The following is an 18400-nucleotide window of genomic DNA, read 5'->3' as shown; positions in this document are numbered from 1 at the left end:
AATGTTGATTTGGGCTTAGGTATTAAGAAAGACTTGAAAATATTGTATGTACCCATTCTTTAAAAGCAAAAGAAATGAGGCAACTTTGAAGTGTTATTATTATCACCATTTAAATAGTACAGCAGAGTGTCACATAGATTTGGATGTGAACACAGTTGATGCATTGCTTTCATGTTTTTTATTAGATGGTATGGTGCAGGATAAAGTTGTTGTTTTTTTTAAGTCATGACCATATATGGTAGTAATGCAAACTGACCTGAGATGAACCTCACTATTCTCTTCCTTCCCAGCATGTGGTTGTTGGAGGGAAACCTTATCATTACAATTTTCAGGAGAGCTTTTAAAGAGCCTCACTATGGGAACATTTCTGCATTACTGCACTGCGGTGACTTTCCTTTGATTTCTTTGGATTACAGACACCGTGTTCTCTCCTCTCATTTAGCACAAAGGTACAAAAAGAAAGATGGACCTTATATTGTAAGTAGAATCAGAGATAACCTTCAATAAGTCAAAAGCAAAATGCTTAAAAAGCATTAAAAATTAAGTCTTTACTGGTGTATCTAACCCTCACAAAAATCTCACAGTGCATTGCTCTCTTCATTTTCAACACATTGGGTGATATAGTCCAAACAGGACGTGGCAGGTTGCATTGATTTATATTTCTTAAGCGAGGCACTCTGCAGCAGAATGCAGAGCAGTGGGCTGGCCTGGGATGGCAGAAGGGAACCCTCTGCTTCTAAATATAGTTCTCTCTCTGGCGAAATACTGCCGCAGCAGCCATAATCAATGTCCTATCTACGTCACAGCTCAGCTTTCCCTACTCCCTGCTCCTGGATGATGGAGAGATTCCATTTCCACTCTTCTTCCCCCGCATCGTTCCCCTCTGATTGAACTGTCCCCACTCGCCTGCGGGGCTCTTCTAGAAAGCTGGACACACTTTACTGCAATGATCTACATCCCCATCTGTGTCCTCTGTTCTGTTTTATGAAGCTTTTTATGCAGGCATCCTCTGCTCGTGGTCTCAGCTGAGGTAATCACTATATATATATATATATACACGACACTGTGAAAACCTTCCTTTGTAACACTGCTGAGAATTTTTGCTGCAGTCCGCCTGATCGTCCTCCTGTGAAGCTGTGAGAGGGGTAGCGATCATGCGTCTGATGACTTAGTAGAAATCCCTGAAGCATCAATGCACTTAACTCCCAGTGCCAGTTACTTTGAGAAGGGCAGGTTGAAGCTATTGTTTGTCACCTTCTATGCTGCCATGTGATGGTCCTGTGTGGGTAACCATGCAGGGGGAGGCTGCACAGGGATTGAGGGATGAGAGGAGTTAGAGCTACCAGCATTGAAATAAAAGAGGGTTTAGTTATACACTGATATATCTCGGGGGCAGAGCTGCACTGCAGGCAGAAATGATCTTAAAAGAGAAGAAATATGACTAAATGTAACAAATATTATGAAGCTTATACACACATTAGCTGGCAGCTGAAACACTGATCACAGCCCCTTTTAGACATCCACCCATTCTGTAAATGTTACTGCAATTTGACATGTTAGTCTCATGTCTAAGTAAGTGGCTGAGTCACTTTTACATACCATAAAACACAAGTATGAATTGAAAGCAAACAGATTAACATCAAGGTATAATAAAAAAGAGACATTAGATGTACACAAAGGAAGTAAATCCATTTTCATAAACCACAAACATTAAATGAGCCCATTCAAAGCCATTAGGGAAATTCTTCTAATGTCAATGCAACCATAACAATAATCTTACTGGCACTTCCTCACTATATTTTCAACTATTATTCAGGCTAGCCACATAAATGTTATACAAATTTTTGCAATGTCAGCCAATATATAATAGGAAGCAAAATTTGCTCTCTAACAAAAAGATCAGGTTGATGCACAGCTTCATTACAGGATGCATTGTAAGGAGAGGGGTGAGAGCCTCTCACACTCATGATGGTCATTAATTAAGGCTGCAGCAGCAAAATACTTTCAATGCAGTGTTTAATGCAGAGAACACTTTCATTACTATTTAACTCGCCACTGTTCTCTCTCTCTCTCTGCTCATAGCTTCAATCATGTCTTACAGGAAACATATTCTACACATTTTCAGATCTATGTTTATATTTATATATATATATATATATATATATATATATATATATATGTGTTTCTACTAGAATATCTTTATATGATTTATAGTTAAAAAAGTTATTTCTCTTACACTCAAAGTTTCCGTAGACACTCAGTTCAGCCTCTGTCTGAAACAGTCCGTTTTAGCTCCTGTCTCTTTAAGGTCTCGCTCTGTTCTGATTAGAAGCTCTTAGAAGCTTCCATATGCTCAAGAGGCTACGTAAACAAAACATAGTAATGGGGTTTCACTTCTTTTCTCATTCTTTCTTCACAATAAACTTCTCAAATACATCCGTGCATGTTCGAGATCTGACACGAAATATGCGAGTGGACAACGCAAACAACCTGCGGAACTAGCGGTTAACTTCTAGGGAGCATTTATTGTTCACCTCAAGTTTTGTTATTTTGACCATGTAGATCATAAACAAGTGGCTGACAGACCAACTGCTTTATCTGAATTTGCATAATCACGAATCAAATTAGGTCTGTCCAGTGAACCTCAGATCAAACTATCAAACTAGGCGGTGCTGATCAAGTAAGAATCTAGATTCTGTTACTGCATTGACTATTTTACATCTCAAATGTTTTCAGAAACATACTTTAGTGTACTGTTAAGATGTAAAATAAGAAAGCTTGTAATGTGTTTGCCATTTTAAAACAGCAGGGCAAAGTTGGCCAGTTTTGGAATGTTTCCATCATTACAGCTGGATTATAGCTACAAACACAAACACAGCATTCAACATAAGCAAGAATGCCTGCCTGCTTATATGTCTGAGGGTTGTGCACCCATATATTCTACATGGGAGACCAAAGGTTGAAGAACAAACAGTTTCACATAATTAACTGCACCCAGCACCGTTGGTGGTACAGAGGTTTAACCAGATAAGCTTGTCTGCCCTTCTGAGTTTAGTCTAGACATATAGAATGAAGTAAGTTATGTAATGATGTAATAAGACTATGAAAATCATATTTCAATGAATTCATGAATTAGACATATCATTGACGCATTTTCACAAGTTCTTACTCTAATTTTTCACTTCACTTTCTTTGCAGTTCATATTTTGCTTTTAGCTCATTTTGCACAGCAGGAAACCTCTTCAGACATGCTCATTAAGTATAACTCCTCAAAATTATTCCTGCTACCAGGTTTCTCCCTGCAGTGTCTGGGCAACAGAACCTCCAGTCAGCGTGTCAGCATTCATTTTGGGTTATTATGGCAGAAAGTGACAGGTAAAGGAAGAGAGAGGCAGAGGAAGGAAGACGTGCAGCACTGACGGTGATGATGACAGGAGCCCACTCAGAATTTGTCTCAGTCTGTGGAGCCACCAGGGAAGCAATAATTAGATATTTGTGGCACATAGACCAATTTATGCTGACACCTCAAGTTTGAATCAGGACAGAGCCGCTAACGGCAGCTGCTGTCCAGGACCGCCAAAAATAACCTACTATGGCACTGACTACAGCAGCTGACTGCAAGACAGCAATATTAGCATCCAATGCAGGAATAGGAGTCCCTGAGAAAGTAGAAAAGTTAGTGAAAAAATATGTGACACATTTCCAAGTTTTTGGTGCTCCACAAAATCCTAAAACAAATACAATTGTCAAAGCAAAGAGGAGGATAAGGCTGTATCGATCATTTCACTGACTTCAAAAGAAGTGCCTCCTTAAGGCACAATCTTTAATCTCTTTTTCCGTCACCCTCCTTTTAAGATGATATAACTGCGAACTACATTCAACACAATAGCAGTTTCCAGGCAACCGAGCCTGTCAGATGGCAGCTGGCTGCTCTTCCATGCGGAGCTGCAGAGAATATTTTCAGTTTCATAATCCTTTTCAACTGAGATGAAATATTAATGCATGCTCTTCTCAGGCTTCCCTCCCTTTTTTCTCTATCTCTCTCTCTCTCCCTCTCTCCTGCAGGCAAGAAAACTCAGCTAGGCAAGAGATCGCATTCACAAAATCCAGAAATGTCTGAATGCTCAGCTTTCACAGCAGTGAAGAGCACAGTCATGTTGGTTACTACAAAGACATTTCAAAGTTTACTTGGGGCACAAAACTGTATTTATTACAAGGGATGCACAGTGTAATTGATGCAGAAAGCAGCTTAGAACCTCCTACAGGCAGGAAAGGTTACTTAAACATCTAAAGGAAAGTAATAACTGCTGCCATTTTGACCTTTTCCCTACCTGCAGACAGTGTGACAGAGTTACTACTTTGATTTTTTTACTTTTATATAACTGTTCATGTTTGTGTGTGTAAGTGTGTGTTTGACCTACAAAATGCAATGGTTTATTAACTGAAGTGCATTTGCTGTTGAAGAGTGCAGAGAGTTTCATTAAGTGTTGCCCTAGTTATTTTCTAAAGAAGTAAGGAGTAAGCTGTTCAAAGTTACGGAAGTACATTACTGCCAACACCATAATACATTTGCTATGAAAATTATTTTATAGGCAAAGTTATGGCATATACATTTTTCTTTTTTCTTTGTTGCTGAATATTTTCATAATAATAATAACTGTTTTATTTTTAAATTATTTTTTATGATTATTGCACCTTAAAAAGCACCTTAACAATAATTACTTTAAGCTTCGGTCAAAAATATTGCCAACATTTTTATAGCCATTAAAATATTTCTGTTAAACTATTTAATTAAATATTTGTCACAGTGATTCGTTTTTATTTTATTATTGTTTTGATTATTATTCTTTTTTAAATTTTTGCTCATTATTTCATTTAAGCTAGCAAGTGTTATGTATGTAGATCATGTAAAATCTCAAACAGACAAAACAAAAAACAGCAATAAAAGAAAATCTGCAGCTGTAACTCTCATTGCCTGAAGGTGGCGCAACTGTTGAAATAGCAGCTAGGTGGCAACATTAACATCTGCAAGTCTGAACTGCTGCTGCTCAGTATGTGGTCGGTTATAACTTTCGTCGGGCGCTTCGACCACGTCGGTAATCAAATGTGTTTATAGTCATTCCGAATGCCATAGAGAGAGAGAGGAGGGGGCGACGGGGGAGACGCAACATTATTTATTGTTATTTTCGGACGGCCTCTCCTGGATGGCAGTCATAGTGTTGTACTCATTCATTCACAAATTGTCACCTTTGACAGCTGAACAATCGCTGCATTAAGTGGGTGAAATGGCCCTGCACAGCCAGACGAATCTACCATTAGAAAGCATTGGTGGGTGTGATTTCCAAATATATTTGACTATCCGACAGGCACACCTGAATAAGTAAACCAGGCCCTTTACCTTTCTTATAGGTGGCACATTTTGGCAGATGTACAACTGACCTGAGAATGACTGAACATCAAAATTTAAATGACCTGTTAAAAGTGGTTTAGTGTATCTTTAATCATTCAGCTTGGACTTAGAATTAGAAAGGGGTCTAGAGATTTTGATCAACTTAAATTATTTTTGGTATATGGGTAAAAAGAATATTTTGTACCAACAGTACAAGATAACTGGTTATCAACCTTGGTTGGAGTTGTTGGTTACAAACATCAAGCCCCTTCCTTTTTCTAATTTCCCAAACAAACAGCAGTGTTGAATTTTGCTCAGTGTGTGTACGTTGGCAACTCTCTGACCCAGCCACTTCATTGCTCAAAGTGAGAACGCGTCTACAGTCAGCTGAGGCTTAAAATAATAAAGACAGTGTGTAGTTTTTTTCCCCCTGAGACGTTTCTCTCAGGAAGTGCCTCTCTCGCTTTCTATTTGTGCCTTTACAGCGAGCAGCATCACAGCCGGGCATCAATCCAATTACAGGACTGGAGTTGGCAGATATTGTAAAGCAGTTGGGAGACGTAAGCACCGGATGACACAGCCTGCACATATATGGCGTGGGGCGAAAACCGCAAATTACATGTTGTCACCACAATAGACCTTCATTGTCCCACAAGCAGTAATTAACTTTATACAATGGGTTTTTTTTCCCAGGGATCTCACTGCGAGTACCCTCTAATTGAAATGTCAAAAGTCACAAAGCCTAGGCTGCACCCACTCAGTGAACACTGTTGTTTTTCTCTCCTTAACCGAACCTTCCCCTCTTACCAAATTAGGGTTAGATCACCAGTGATCAGGGACATGACCCGTGACATATGTGGCTAATTTTGTTGCTTGTCACCCACTGCTACATTTCTCAGGCTATAAATAAACAGATACAGTAGAGGCTGGAGGAGGGCGGGTATTTGTCCTCCCAGTCTGGCCAATGTCCATCTCCAGCATTGATTCTGGCCTCCCAGTTGACTGTAACAGAGTTCATTATGCAAACAGAATCCGAAATTGATTTTTAAATAGGTTAGATCTGCTGTGTTGACTAATGGATGTCCATTGTTTGAGGTCATCAATATTTACCCCATCATTACATCACAGCTGTGGCACTTAGAGAGGATAATAAGATACTTAGACTCAGATTTTTTGACGATTGGTAGGCACAAAATGGGTATGTACCTTTGCTTACAGAGCGAGGTAAAGTTTCTCCTCCGTATGAAAGTTTATGTGCAGTAACCTATAGCATTAGAAGCGGGACGATGCTATTTGAAGTTGCCTCCTCCACACTGTGCTCCCAGCGGGCTGTTAGAGAGCCAGACACGATCCCCTGCTTGATCTGTGGACCCATGCTAAAGGGCAAAGCCTTAGAGACAAACAAATAGCTCGAAAAAGAATTGATCATTGGTTTCATGTCTGAGTCTTTGAATGTGTCCCATTCATCTGTCATCAATAGCTAGGTGACCCTTTGAAGGGAGGGAGTTTTAAAAGGTAGTTTCAAAGTGTTCTGTAGTTTTCCGAGCATTTCTGTAACTGTTCAGGTTTATCAGTGCGTGATAGGTGCATTGGAATGTCAGGTGATACCGGAAATGTCCGACTAAGCCCTGCTTTCCTCAAATTCACAGTCTTGTTTATCATATCCGTGACCTAATAATAGTGGAAGACATCCAGGTCAACACTTCGAGACAACCAAGTGCTGACATCAAAGTTACATAAACGTTAAGGTTCCGGGAGCCTACGGTTAAAGAGGTTTTCCCTTAATTATTCCTGGCAACCACCCCGCAACTGCCCCCCTGTGCCCCCACTTATCCCTCAGGCCATCCTGGGCTCACTCAGACTCCACATCTGACCGTGGCGCTCCTTTCCTCGGGCTCTGTCAATGAAGAGAAGGAGCGAGGGATTAGGATACACCTCAGTGGGCAGTAGCAGGCCACCGCCCAGCCCATGGCGCCTGACTCATCCCGTTCTCCTCCACTTTTCATGGGCTGACATTCCCATCAGCCCTTGCTCTTGCAGGCAGCTCATTTCTTTGACATGCTGGTGAGCTCCGCAACAAACGAGGAACTTTAAACTCTGATCAAGCACAGTGGGTGAGTACTTGTGAAGCACAGATCGCTGCAGGAGGCTGTGACTAAAGGCCCATTAGGATTGTTTGGTAAAATAGAAACAGTCTGACTCACTGTTGCTTCTATGGCACCGTTTTTATATTTCTGCCTTAAATCCACAGCAAGTCTCCCTAATATGAAGTACATGTGATACATCTTTTTGGGTTAAAGTGTCCAGCTGTACAGATATAATTAATTGTGAAGTGAGGCAAACGCTATTGACCCCAATGTTTTCTGCTGCAGACCACACATCCTACTGTGGTTCTGCTCCATTTACTGCAGCACATCCAGTCCCCTCATCTTTCAATACTGCCATGTGGTCTGTGGTTGTGTTTTGTAAGCCCTCAGTGGTCCCAGTCACAGCTGAAGCCATCACAGGACAGTGGGTTTATTTTAGATCTGTACTCGAGGTGCCATGCATCCTGTTATTATTCTCATGGCTGTGAACAAACTGTTGTGGCTTATAAAAGGTTTTCCTCTCTGTCATACTCTGAGTTTAACTGATTGGAAGTCCAGTAGAAATGAGATTATTATGTACATATGTCAGCAAAATGATGTCACTAAAAGCCAGTCCAGTATTACTAGCATGGTTAGTACTTCCCCTCAAGATTTATGTGGCAATCTAAGGTCAGAGTTCAACACATCTGACTTTCATGCATGAGACTGGACTTTCACCAATTAAAGGTACCCTGTGAATTTTTTTTAACACCAGTGGTACGAGCAAGAAATGTTGTAACCATATCCGTGTTTCTGACTATTCTCCTGACCAATTGTTGATGGCGGTAACATGCCAAGAGATGCATCAAAGCACCAACAAAGACAGTGAAGAAGAAGACTGCAAGTTAGAAAACAATGCAATATTTAAAAATATGCAATGTGTAAGATTTGGTGGCATCCTCCCTTCCGAGCATGCTGGAGAACCTACAGTGGCTGCGAAATTTGCAAAAAAAAAAAAAAGTCAAAGGCCCTTTCTAGAGCCAGTGTTTGGTTTGTCCTTTCTGGGCTACTGTAGAAACATGGTAGTCTCTGTTGAAAAGGACCCACTACCTATGTAGATGTAAAGAGCTCATTCTAAGGTAACAAAAACACAACGATTCTCATTCTCAAGTGATTATAAACTAATTAAAACATACTTATTAATATTATATTTCATTTCTCCAAAGCCCATGCTGTTAGATGCCACTAAATTCTACACACTGCATCTTTAATATTTAAAAAATCAGCCTTGTAAATGACTTATAAAGAGGTAGATGCCCTCAAGATGTTTTTTAGACATCAAGGATACTTACAATATTTTTTGTTGAGAAACATTGAATGTAAACATAACCTTTGTTTGTTTACCAGAAATCTCCACAGGGTACCTTTAAAGTCTTGTCTGATGATAGGACAGTAGCATACATTGTAAAAATGGTAGTCTTAATTAAAAAAAGTTCTAATAAAACATGGAACTAATCATGACGAGCTCTGTTTTTCTGCTGTAAAAGATAATGCTTAATGTAAAACCTATAACAGCTCTTGCAGGGGACAATAAGTACTTTAGCAATCATTTTGACCATTTAAAGATGATGCCAGCTTGTCCTGCTGGGTGACTTTAAAATGGTCTGTCCACCTTAGTAATTGCATAGGTTGGGGGGTCGTCCTGCTCCGAAAGAGACACGGTGTTCCCAGTTAATGTAATGTCCCTTTCTTGGTCAGCACTTTAAGCTACTGAGCTGGTCAGAACAACATTTGATCTAATTGTCTGCCCTAGTCTGCTGTATATTGTCCCTGCTGTGGGTGTGAATCACGCTCTCAGCTCCTAACGGTTCTAATCATTTTCTGGTACATTATAGAAGTGGATTTTAAGAGCTCTTAACCTTTTTTCCTCAAGTGAGTCGTGACAGATTTTCTTTGTTTAACCTCATTTATTAAGGGAGGGGTTTTCTGTGCACGCGTGCAGTGTTCAGCAATACTTTGCATCACATTAGTACAGCTAAACCAGGTCACATCAGGGAGCTGTAAAAAAAAAAATATATATATATATAAAGATTAAGCAGGATATAATGTCCTATAATGCAACAGAAGGCTTACTTTTTGGAATCTGGTGCTGTCTTGACAGCTGTGTGGCAAATTTAGTGGCAGTGAGTGTGGACGGGGGAGGAGTGGAGATTTATCTTGGAAAGTCATGCGTGGAATCCAGAAATTCAGGTGATGAGGAATGCTGAGGAGTGGCAAACCAACACAGTTAGCACATTAATGCTAGAGTTTAGAGGTGTGAGCATCAGCAACAGTGTACTGTTTGTTTTCATCTGTGTCCACATGATATTTATATCATCATGTTATATAAGAAGTTATAGTTAGTTGATTAGTTGGAATTTTGTATCATTCTCTTCTGAATTATCAACAATTCTTTTTGTTTTTCTCCATATGATGGAATAAATATTAGAGATGCGACCAACCATTAATTTAATCATCAATTAATCTGCTGAGTTTTTTCTTGATTAATGAATTAATCGTCAATAAAAAAAATATTCAGCTTACTATGAAAGAAGCTGCAACCAACACATTCTCTCTACACCACCATCAGTCATTAATAGATGTTTGATTAATCCTTAATGAAGCTGTAAGAGAGTGAACAGAGTGTATTCTATTTATTTATGGGGGGGAAAAGACATTCACAGTCACTGTTTTATAGTCCAGGAGAACATTTAATAGAATATAAAGAATACAACAACATGTTTGAATGGTGATTTAAATTGAGTACATTTGCATATACAAAAATGTGTATTAGTTGCACAAAAATAATGCATTTCATTTATTTATATTTTTATATACTGTGGGTCACATTAGAAAAAGTCCGGCTGATAGAAATGTGTATAGGGTGTTTTTACATTTCTCTAATGTAAAAATGAATCAAATTTATCATTGAACAGTATGTTTAAGGGTTAATAGATTATTAGAATATCGAGTTTGGGGCTGTTGACCAGACAAAATAAGCTATTTGAAGACTTCTAGGAAACTATTACTTTTCTCAGTCTTTCCTGACATTTATAGACTGAATAGGCTGCCAGATGAACATAATCAGTATTCACAGCCCTAGTTTCTGCACAGAGCCATTAAATATTTAGGCCATTTCCATCCTGCTGATGCTCTGCTATTATCTGATGCTGTACATCTGTTGCTCAGTGATGCAGATATGATATTTTCTCACAAACCTCTCCAGTTTACCACAACATCATGAATATGTGTTGTGCTATAAAGATCCAGAAGCCAGCCCACTGCGCTCACGCGTGTGTCTGTGTGTGAGCGAGCGCGCGCATGGGGAATCTCCTCCTCAGTCCCTCCCCTTCACATTAGTATAGTGCATGTGGTAAAAAAGAGAAGGCGGGCTATGCTGCACCACTCACTCTCAGCACAGAGCTCAGCATCCTCCACACTGCTCCGCCGGGACTCCAACCAACGCTCCTCTCCAAACTTTCCATCCTGGTATCAGCGGAGCATTTCATCCGAGCTGTGTGCGTTATATTTGGGAGGGAAATCTCCTCTTTCCTCTTCTCTTTCATTGAACTGGCTTTGTGGCGCGATAAAAAACGCGCATCGTGACTTTCTTCCTGATGTGGAGCCTTAATTGTTCTAAAACAAGCCGCTGTTTGGACTCGAGGTGGGACGCAGTGTTTGCGTTTTGGATGTGCGGATCTTGGAGCTCTGCGCACCGGCTCAAGCATCCAAAGTGCTGCTAGTATTAGGAGGAGGTGTTGGACTGAAAAGACTTTTGTTGTCAGAGGAATAGGAGAAAAGGAGTAGGGGGGGCTTTGAAGAGAGGAATCCCCAGCAGCAGCAGCAACAGCAGCAGAAGGATCAAAAATGGTCCAGAACGTAATTTTGGTGTTTTTCCGCAGGAGACTGAGCCAGAGGCCAGCAGTAGAGGAGCTGGAGAGCAGGAACATCCTGAAGCGTGAGTACTCTAACCATCATGTTTATTTGTGAGGAAACAACAACACCATCAGCTGTCTGTGCTGCTTAACTGACACACTGCAGGCTGCTCTGTGAGGGCTTTCATCTCCAATACTGTGGTTTCATTAGCAAAAAAAAAAAAAAAACTGTACACAAAACTGTATTTCCTCATAATTCATATTCCTGTCAAGTGTTTGCTGAGCTTCTACTGACTTTGTAGTTTCTGTTTAAAGTATATCTTTAATATCTCTGTGGCGACTTTAGACTATTGTGATCAGGACTAAGTAGCTATTTCAAAATATTCACAATATTTTAATTAATATAAAGCCTTTAAAAAGTATAATTTAAGTTTTTTGTTTTTTGTGCTTAAAATATTAGCCTCTTCATCAATTATTAAAATGATTCAAATAGTTGCAATTTTTTATCATCCATTAATCAGTTGCCCAGGATGTCAAAGAGTCATTTTACAAGTAAAAAACTTAAACATACATTCTCTCATTCCCTTTCTAATGTGATGAAGTTATTATATCATTGCAAATTGAATGTCTTTGGGTTAGGGAGTGTTTATCAGGCTAAAACAGTCATTTGAAGAAGTCATCTTGGACTTGGGAAAACTGTGATGAACATTTTTCTTATAATTTATAGACCAAATGAATTGAGACAATATTCAGAGGATGAATCAATAATAAAAAATCAATAGTTGATGCCATATTATGTTTGACGTGTTTGCAGGAAAAATTTTAAAAATAGACCAAAAAAATCAAATTTTATTTGCAATATCTGATTTCCCAAAAATCTCCGCAATCACTGAAATATTGTATATCTATTTATATATATTTATATATGTACATTTCTTTACTTAGCGATGGTAGATGCTAAGTTGATTATAATCCTATTAGTATTACTTCTAACCCGCTTTACTCATATCTGAATTCCTACTGTAGTCCATTGTTCAGACACTGCCTCTGTTTAATTCAGCAGAACAGTCCTGTGCAGGGAGAAGGTTTCACATTGTAGCTCTTTAAACAATGTAAAGTGTGAACTGTGAAACCTCACCGCCCCATCCTGGAAACACAGAACAATTATGAAACATCTATGCGAGGAATGAAGTCCCACATTTGTCCTGAACTGTGTCTCCCAGTGGAGACGGGCCACCTGTGATCCTCTGAGCAGCTGTCTGTTTCATCACAGGCCCTCGTCTCACCCCGCACACAGGAACATGTGTTCACACTAAAACACAGCCCCCCCCCCCCCCCCTCACCACCACCACCCAACCACGAGGACACTGAACCCTGATCCTCGACACATCGTTTAACACAATATCCCAACCTTTCATTCACATCCCACAAAAAAAACGAATAAAAAAAGATTCACGTGTTCCTGTTGCACTCTCATCCAGAGATTGAAAAGCACTCGGATGGTGAGAGCGAGAGGCGCCAGCTTCTTTTTAAGCCACCAAACTAGTTCAACAGTTTTTTTTGGAGGAATGCAGAGTGAGATTAAAAATGAATGAAGTGACATCCAGTGATCTCTCCGCTGCATCTAATAAAGATAAATCCTATTAGCGCTCTAATCTGCTGCTGTCTCGCTCCCTGACTCAGTACGCTGATCCAGAGTCAGCCCACCAGTCCTGTCTCACTCAGACTCTGCTCACTTAGGAGTATTGATTGTGAGGAGGAGCAGACACATCAGCTCTGTTAATCACACACTTCATCTACTTCCCAGTCCTGTGATGTAGTACAGTGAAGGGAGCAATTCCCAAAAAGCATGATTTCTGATTAAACTCACTCCCATTTCCATCTGTGTAGAAATGTATCCTTCTCTGTAGTTCTAACACTCCTCTATGTGTCTACAGAAAGAAATGACCAGACTGAACAGGAGGAGAGGAGGGAGATCAAACAGAGGCTCAACAGAAAGGTAGGTAGCTGCAATTTCCCTAAAATTTCATCAATTTAATCCCTTATTTGGACGGCACTCAAGCTCTCACGGTGGACCGTCAACCAGTCAAAACAGAACCTTAATACCTTTAAACCCGCTGTTGTTTTTTCATATTCAGCTTCTATCGTCGTTATCTTTCGGGGACTGAATGCATTGATAGGCTGACTGAGAGCCGGACGCTGACAGTTATGTTTATCTTCCAGCTGAACCAGCGGCCGACTGTGGACGAGCTGCGGGACAGAAAGATCCTCATCCGTTTTAGTGACTATGTGGAAGTGGCCAAAGCTCAGGACTACGACAGGAGAGCAGACAAGCCCTGGACCAGACTGTCAGCTGCTGACAAGGTAGATAAAAACTCCTCTCTTATGTTTTTTTAGGAGAGTCTGATCTGCTATGAAGGATTTTTAAGATATAATAGTGCAAGGATTTGCCTCCTAACCCTAACTTCACCATTTCTAATAAAACCTCTTTGATGGGTTCATGTTTCTTTCTCATCAAACCAAGTGGAGCTTTCATAATCCACTCCCAAACAACAGATGTTTCCCCCCATTTTCATAACATCCTGATTCAAGCTGCACCACCTGAGCGACCGCACCGATATATTAAAAAAAAAAGTGCGTGCGGCGGGGGGGGTCTGGGCTCACGTTTTCATGTCGCTTTCTTCTTCTTTGCAGGCGGCGATACGGAAGGAGCTGAACGAGTTTAAAAGTAACGAGATGGAAGTTCATTCTTCGAGCAAGCATCTGACAAGGTCAGCGTGAGTCCTGGTTATTATGTTTGCTCTTTTTTTTGTGTGTGTGGGCTTTGCTCATCAGGGGGACGATGTGTCTAAAGAGGGTCAGTGTGACATTGTGCAAAGACTTAAAGTGTGCATTATCCCACGGTTTCACATCAGCGGGAGCACACCCTGCAGCGTAAGGCCAGATTTAGCTGCCTTCAACCCTCTTGAGAGGAGAAAGTTGCACCCTTTGCACCACCTCTCCATTATAATGAATGTCCGCACATATTTAGCTTTTTTCCCCCGCTTGTGTCAAGGTAGAAGCTAAAAAAAAAAATCCACTAACTTAGCAACGGTTGTGCTTACGCAGGACCCCATTTTTGAGGAGAGACCACTGGCTGCTTTTAAGAGCACAGGGCTAATAATAGAGTCCTTGATTGATGAATGTGAATATTTTAGCCCACGCTCACACTTCTATCCCCTCCTTTTTTTAACCCCTTTCCGCAGGTTCCACCGGCCTTAGCAAGGTTTCTTCTGTGAAGAGTTGCTGATATTTGGTTCTGTCAGTGAAGACCTTGCACGGAGTCTTCCAGCGCCCTGGCCCACAGTCAGTGGGTGTCCTGATATTTGGGTCCAGCCAACCTTGGAGGCTATGTCTCCAGAGATGGAGCTGCGAGTAGACAGAGGGGAGGACGCATGCAGCAAGCTCCACTTCTGCTCAGAGGAAACATCTCCTTTAAACCCCTCACTTCACCTTGTCAGAGGAGCGGGAAGAATCAAGGTCCTATATTCGCCATAGACAAGCAAAGACTTTTTATTGTTTTAGGTTTTTTTTTTTGTTGTTTTTTTTGTAAACAGACTCTTTTGAAAGACATCCTTTTTTTTGTTTGAAAAGGCCACAGAGGGGAGAAAAACGTGCATGTGACCGAGTCAACCAATCCCACTCCAGTATCAGTAGTCACAACCCCGTGCTGTGTCTGAGTCTCACCGATTCAGTTGATGATGCGTTTCATATCGACAGTGTAAATGTTCTTGAAAAGGAACCTTGTCCGTGTACGAGACAAAAATCCCTTTGTAAGCACTATTTATTGTCTGCACAATACAGGTTTTCAATTTGTAAGAAACTTTTGTTTGTCTTTATGTGCCGTGTGCTTCTCGTGTGTGTTTTTTCCAAATCATATATGAATATCATGGACGTAATGTGCGACTGTGCATCGTAAATAGGTTGTAATCCCTTCAGATAATGAAACTGTAGTTGTAGATCAAGCAGCAATTAGCTTCCAAACTGCTATCACTGACCTGTTAGGTTACATAATGCTATTTACTGTTCTCTGTTAAATGAGAGCAGGCATCATTTGTAGAGCATTAAGCATGTTAGTTAGGTTAAACTCCCTTATGAAAACACGCTCACCTCACTGAATTCATCCAATTTGGAGCGAGTAGTTGATTTAATAACTGTTGGTGTTGTGTCACACTGGCAGGGTAACAACCATTGTGTCTGGCTTATTGAGATTTGGCTTCACACTTCTCCCTGAGCTCCTGAATATTCCCCCGCATTAAAAACATTAAAGTGATAGATGATGTAGATGAATGCCAGGTCAGCGAAAAGCCTCTTACCCTGATATTAAAATTAAAAAAAACTAAAAGCAACCCTTGTACGGTAACACCTCTCTCAGGCACGTTCAGATTGGCGGTGCAGTTTTTAGCTCAGTTTCTGACATCAACATGCACGTTATGTGAGTCAAAGCCTCCATCCTGGCCTCCATCCTGGCACCCGGTGGAGGAACAGATGGCAGCTCCAGTTTAAATGTTACTGTACTCCAGGACCACTCGCTGTCTGGAGTAATGAAACAAGCCCCTATTGTGACTGATAGTGGCCAGTCCTGTCCAAAACAGGCTTGGGAACCTGTGGAGTTGCGTAGGAGGAAGGGATGCTCTCATAGGTGCGAGTGGGATATCCTGACTTCCGGGTATTCCTCACATGGGTGTAGGCCAAGGGTGAGCGCATATGCTGACAACCCACTGGTTTAAAAATAGGCTTCGGATTATAAATCGCATCATATTTTGGACCATCTCCCTTTTTCCCCCCATACATTCCTGAAAAACATATTGTTAGCTGGGTTGCACAAGAGCAGAACACGACGTCAGCGTTACAACACCGAGCACCCAGAGGCTTCTTTTTTGAACCACGCATTAGCTTTTATGTTCACAAATTGTCGCCTCTCCAAATAATTATGCATATGAAGAAAATCAGTAATACGCTGGAGACCAACAATGCACAAATATAACAAGTGACATGGTTCTTTTATTCCAATACACACAGGCCATAATGGTGTTTTAATGATGTAACTCATAATAGCTGGAACCCGTAATGATGCCTCAATTTTTTACTTTTCAATCCCAGCCGGTCCCCTGAGCAAACGTCACTAATGAGCATCATTGTCTGCGCCTAATATGGTGGCTTCTTATATAACTACCGGCAACAAGCGCAAGATGATAGCCCCAAATAAAGGCACGGTGCAGGGGTGCGTGCCACAACAAAACACCGGCCTGACATTGGGGAACATCCATGCAAAAAAAGCACCATGTAAGAGAAATGAACCCAGGCAGGACTAAAGGGGAGATGTCTGTTTGTGGTTCTGGTGCAACTTTAAAAGATTTAGAACATGACATTTCAACGGTTTTAATGTAACTGCTGAGAAATGCCTTCATCCACTGTGAATCATAATATATCAGAACCCACAACATATTTCTTTAGGAAAAACAACTGTATCTTATTTCTTACAAATTGATTGATTACAAAAGTTTCTAAAGGCACATTAAGTTTGTGCAGAACGGTCTTAGGAAGCAGTGATGAGATGATGTGATGAGGACAAACGAGCTCATAACTCAGGCATTAAACCGCACACACAGTAGTGTTTTATTTTACAGATGATGCTGTCACTTTTGGAGTGCCATCAGTGTATGAGTCATACACATTAGTAGTGAATAAGAGGAGGGAAATGAGGAGAAAATGTTCAAATAAAACATTGCTTGGACGTCAAACAGCGGGGCGCTTATATTTAGAAACTGAAAACGTGAAACCAAAATGCCCTTAATGTAATTCAAATGTACGTGTATGGAAGTTAAATAGCGCCCGATGAGCCAAATCTGGCCCTGTAACAAAAACATTTTCCCTTTTATAGATTCCATTATATGTTGTACACGACTCTTCATAAACTTACAATGCAAACACAAGACTCTTATAAATTCCAGTAAACAGTAACATCTTATAGTTACAGGTACATAACATGATTTGACCTGTCTGACCAGAACACATTTGTGTCAATAACAGCACTTTGTTTCAGCCATACATGAAGCAGAACAATGTTTATTGTGTATAGATAAGACATTTTTAGTATGTTGTACAGTATGTTCATGTTTAAGAGGTTTTTTAGCCAAACATAAGCTAAGTAAATCTGTTAGCTAAGACTACTTATGAAATTATGATACAAACTTAAAGCTATTTTATAAATCAATTTTATTCTTGAATGAATTCAAAGAAATAAACAAAATATTAAAAAAATATATATATGGGGGTGTGTTTTAGCCGTGCCTGGACCAAATGGTCAGCCTCCCAATAAACTGCTGACAAACACTAGCCCATAGCTGAACCTACAGTATTTGCTGACCCCTAATGTAGGGTCTTGAAGTAGTACAATTGTGCCATCTAGTGCCTCCTTTCTGTAACAGCTGGCTGCTTCAAAATAACACATCAATAATGCTATCTCAAGAATAACGTGTCAGTCACATGCACATTTTAACAAACTGGGGGATTCAAATCATGACAAAATTCTCCATTGGTTGTTTTTTTTAAAACTGACAAATGTAAATTGTATTTACATTCATATTTAAAGCGTTTAACTTCAAAATTAAAATCTGCACATGTATGTAAAATATAGGCCTGAATTCTTAATAAAAAATATAAATAAAATAAAAACTTTATGAAATACTGACTTTAACCAACAATCCTTGTTCATTTTAGTTTTCTCTGATTTATGGGTGATTTATAAAAAGGCTTGCTCTGTCATTTTTAGTGAGTAGGGGTGGTGGTGGTGGGGGCGTTAAGATAGCTGCTATCAGGTTTAAAGCATGCCATACAGCTGCAGTGACTAATGCAGATGGAAGAATGCCTCCTATGAGCCACACGTCGCACCCTGCCAGGCAGTTCTGTGGAATTTGGGCTCTCGTATCAGTGGAAACTTTTTGGTGAAAGGTCAGTACTGACTAAAAGGATCCAAGAGAGCCAGTCAC

The 18400-nt window shown here is 40.3% G+C and overlaps 1 protein-coding gene across 1 annotated transcript in view; it reads left to right on the top strand.

The window, feature by feature from the left end:
• Positions 1 to 14648, top strand: part of phactr3b (phosphatase and actin regulator 3b) — a 54793-nt gene extending 40145 nt beyond the window's left edge. The window contains exons 9-13 of the mRNA XM_053316194.1: positions 11397 to 11452; positions 13307 to 13368; positions 13593 to 13733; positions 14064 to 14140; positions 14615 to 14648. Of these exons, the coding sequence (XP_053172169.1) occupies positions 11397 to 11452; positions 13307 to 13368; positions 13593 to 13733; positions 14064 to 14140; positions 14615 to 14630 (352 nt within the window). The 3' untranslated portion in view covers positions 14631 to 14648. The remainder of the gene's footprint in view (positions 1 to 11396; positions 11453 to 13306; positions 13369 to 13592; positions 13734 to 14063; positions 14141 to 14614) is intronic.
• Positions 14649 to 18400: the final 3752 nt, after the last annotated feature.

Source organism: Scomber japonicus, chromosome 3 (genome assembly GCF_027409825.1).
Source record: "Scomber japonicus isolate fScoJap1 chromosome 3, fScoJap1.pri, whole genome shotgun sequence".
NCBI lineage: Eukaryota > Metazoa > Chordata > Actinopteri > Scombriformes > Scombridae > Scomber > Scomber japonicus.
Note: the sequence above shows the minus strand (reverse complement) of the source record. Positions and strands in the feature narration are given on the sequence as shown.